The 4,238-nt window shown below is 33.5% G+C and overlaps 1 protein-coding gene across 1 annotated transcript; it reads right to left on the minus strand.

Moving 5' to 3' along the window:
• Window positions 1-213: 213 nt before the first annotated feature.
• LOC107492964 (uncharacterized) lies at window positions 214-933 on the minus strand. The gene has a single exon (XM_016114045.1). The coding sequence runs from the start codon at window positions 931-933 to the stop codon at window positions 214-216; it is 720 nt and encodes a 239-aa protein (XP_015969531.1).
• Between the last annotated feature and the right edge of the window lie 3,305 nt (window positions 934-4,238).

Below are 4,238 nucleotides of genomic sequence, written 5' to 3' on the forward strand. Positions count from 1 at the left end.
ATATTGATGCAAAAAAATATATTTCTGTGATAAGTGACGGATCCAAATAATTTTATCAGTGGGGGCAAAATATATATAGTATAATAATAGTCTATATAATTATACTATAGTGTTATAAAATATAATTACTCTTCAAATTATTTAACTAACAAATTAAAATAATAAAATAATAATTTAAATAATAAATAATTTAAAATTTCATTCTTCTGGGTTTCATATCTTGAAAAGATTGAATAATTTTTTCATTGTCAATACAATCAAATGTCTCTTTTCTATGTATGTCACTAAACAATCATTTAAAAATTCATCTCCCATACGGTTGCGAAGCCAACTTTTTATGATGTTCATAGCAGAGAAAGTTCTTTCAACTGATGCGGTTGCTACAGGCAAAACTAAAGCTAACTTCAAAAGAAGAAATACTAATGGATAAACAATATTTTTTCGAGTCTCAACCAATTTCTGAGAAAGAGTACCAATTCTATTTAAGTTTGAGAATTGATCATCAGAACGCACATCTAGTATGAAGTTCTCAAGTTGACTATCAAGTGCCAAAAGTTGAGTAGAAGAAAATTCTAATGGATAGAATTGAGCTAACTGGATTAACTTCTCCTTATCAAATGCAAGAAATGAGTGTCTTGGATTCAGACAAGCTATACAAAGAAGTAATTCAATATCCACTTCTGTAAAACGATTGTTGAGTTCTTGAAGTTGTCTATCAACTACTTGATTAAATATCTCAACTTGAAAATGATGCAAATTTGAGATATTTTGAGCTTTGCGTCTTGATCTTTCTTGTGACACAAATATATCATCCATTTTTGGAACAGTAATATTATATTTGTCACAAAACAATGAGACTTCGTCAAGTAAAAGAGACCAACCATCATCTCTTATAGTTTGCAACCGTTGCTTAGACACTTTAACCAATGCCATAGCATTTGCGATGTCTTGATCATTCCTTTGTAACGCTTGAGATAATTCATTAGTAACTCCCAAGATATTTTTCATCAAGTGCAAGTTGAAAATAAATTCAAAAGATTGAATGACATTCAATAAATGACATGCTTAAACTCTTTGTTCTGAATTATTTTCATCTTCCTCAACATATTCAAGAACATTGACCACGGAAGGAAACAAAAAAATTAATCTAAGTATAGTTCCATAGTGTGAACCCCATCTAGTATCTCCAGCTCTTTTTAAAGCTATTTCTTGATTCAAACCACGTCCACTAGCAATTTCTCCACTTTGTAATGCTTCAATTGTCTTAGTCATTTGACTATCACGAAGCATATCTCTTCGTTTACACGAAGCTCCAACAACATTGAACAAATTGTTTAACAAATTAAAAAGCAAAGCAATTTCAACTTGTTTTTTGCAACCATTATAAGAGCTAACTGAAGTTGGTGAGCAAAGCAATGTACATAGAAAGCATAAGAATTTTCTTTCAATATCAAAGTTTTCAAACCATTAAATTCTCCTTGCATATTACTTGCACCATCATATCCTTGGCCACGTACTCTTGATAGACTTAAATTATATGTTTCTAATAATGACTTCAATGCTAATTTTAGAGATAAAGCATTAGTATTAGAAACATGAACACCTAACTTTCCCTTCTTTATTCACATACTTTAAACAAACTGACATTTGCTCCTTAATAGAAATGTCGTGGGCTTCATCTACCAAAACAGCCCCAAGATCATTAACAATAACTTTTGTCGTTTCACTTGCAGCAGCTCTTACAATATCTTTTTGAATTGAGGGAGCTCTTAGTTTAAGATTCCCACGAGCATTTTTGAAAGCACGATCAATCTCTTCATTATGTTGCACCAGAAAGTTTAGAAGTTTCAAAAAATTTCCTTGATTAACAGAATAATCTGTCTCATCATTACCATGAAAGGCCAATCCTTGTCACAAAAGAAATCTAATACGATCAATTGTGGCTGTCAAATAAATTTGATAATTCTTTTTAGCTTGCTCAGATTGTTTTTCAATAGCAGCACTAATGTGTTGTTTTGATTTCATAAGTGCTTCACACTTTCTCTAAACTTAATTATGAGCACTATCATGAATCCCAACATGAGTTTGTAATCTCTCCTTTTTATTCTAATTTGAAAAGCCATTAGTTACAAAAGTATCGCCACCTTCAGTCTCAGGTTTCATAAGATAACAACAAAGACAAAAAATAGCATCTTTTGATATACTATACTCTAACCAATTGCCATAATCATCAAACCAATTAGGATTAAATCTTCGAAAAAGAAGAACCACGAGCAGTTTGCGAAAAATCATGAGTCTTTGGTTGACAAGGACCTTTTTGCAAATATGCACATCTAACTTTGTCTCTGTCATTCGGATGATAACTTGAAATCTTTGGTCGTTGTCCTGGATCTGATATGAGACTCTCTACTTTGAATTCTAAAAATCTCCTCTTATTAGAAGAAGTCGATGAATTGTTTTGAGATCCAATCTCCAATGATAAAGTTCTTTTGAAATATTTCTCCATTACTAATAGAATAAAATTATAAATCTAAATTAATTCATAATTCTATACAAATTAAGAAGTTCACTATAAAATTATAAATACAAAATTAATCAATTAATAAAATTAATGAAACCTATATCAGTGACTCGTCAAAGATCCATTAAAATAAGAATATATATAAGAGTATATAGCTTTAATTTATTAGAAACATTGAAGCTTGCCCTTTTCCTCAACATATTATAAATACATCATCATCCTTTCTAGCATTCATATCATAATCCCCTGATCCCTCTCATTCTTCTCATTCATATCATAAGTCCCTAGATTTGTGTTTTTTTATTTTCAAAACAATTTTTCTATTATGGAAAAATGTCAAGCCATGCACAAATGTTTTGCTGTTTTTCTTGCACTTTTTGTTGCTTTCAACCATATCCAATTACCCATCTAACTCAAGGAAGGAAAATCATAAAATGCTATATTAGAACTCCATCAGAATACACATACACAATTACATTAGAACTCCATTAGAATTCCATCAGAACAGAACACAATTGTTAATTAACAAAGTAACCAATAATTACATTAGAATTTTATCAGAAATTCAGAACACAATTACATTAGAATAAATTCAATCACATCAGAGTAAATTAATGAACTATATCAAATTAATAACAATGCAGCAAATGAGAATAAAAACTGAATGAAGTAACTAAGTGAACTAATTATATGAATTATGACCAAGAGACTAAGAAAACCAACACAAATACCATCTAAGAGGCTAAGACAGTAAGACCTAACCAAATCATAAGCAGCAGAAAACGAACGCAGGTACAAATCCAGAAGACTGAGAAGAGGAACGCAGGTACGCAGCGACAGAACCACACAAATCATAAGCAGTACCCAATGGCAGAACCAGCGGCACCCAGGAGTCCAGGACCCAGGCACCCAGCGACAGAACCAGCGATACCCCGCACACCCTGAACTGCTGAAGACAGAACCAGATCTAGACGCCGAAGGAACGGGAAGACAGAACCAGACGACGATTAAAGGCTTAAAGCTGTGAAGACCGCGGAAGAAGAAGAAGACCTCACCAGACACCAAACGTTGAACTGCTGAAGGAACGCAGCGGCAGAACCAGACGCGGGCATGCGGTGATGCAACGAGAAACCGACGGAGGCGACGCGGGAGAAAGGCCGAATGGGACAGCGACAGAGAAACTGGCGGAGTGGGCGAATGGCGGCAGACAACAGTAACTGAGAGAAGTGGAGGTTGGAGGCTGGAGCAGAAGAACAAAATTCAAAAAGGGGAGAAGGAGAAGGGTTAGTCAGTTAGGGATTTGGAGGGTGGGGAGTGGGGTCAAAATGAATTAGATGGTGGGGGGCAAATTAGACAATTCACTAAGAAGTACTGATTAATTTTTTCAAATTCACTGGGGGCAACTGCCCCCACTAGGTGGTGAGTAAATCTGTCCCTATCTTTGATTATGTTTGTCTTGTGGATGTGGTTGTTTTCTAGACTGAATTATTGATTGCTTGATTGCTTGAGTGGTGTACGGTTGTTGATAAGAAATTGGTTTGAAAAGTTATTTACTTGGTTAATATGAAAAGTGGGTTTTCTTAGTTTTAGAGTTAATTCGGTAATGTAAATGAATCGACTTTGGAAATGATTTGACATATGAAAATAAATTGATTCTGGAAGCGGTTTGATTTTGAGTTAGTATAATTTCATAATTAAATAATTTAATATTTGAGCT

This window comes from Arachis duranensis, chromosome 6 (assembly GCF_000817695.3).
Source record: "Arachis duranensis cultivar V14167 chromosome 6, aradu.V14167.gnm2.J7QH, whole genome shotgun sequence".
Classification (NCBI taxonomy): domain Eukaryota; kingdom Viridiplantae; phylum Streptophyta; class Magnoliopsida; order Fabales; family Fabaceae; genus Arachis; species Arachis duranensis.

Coding starts and splice junctions, on each gene's coding strand:
- LOC107492964 (XM_016114045.1), bottom strand. CDS start 933: ATGGCATTGGTTAAAGTGTCTAAGCAACGGTTGCAAACTATAAGAGAT.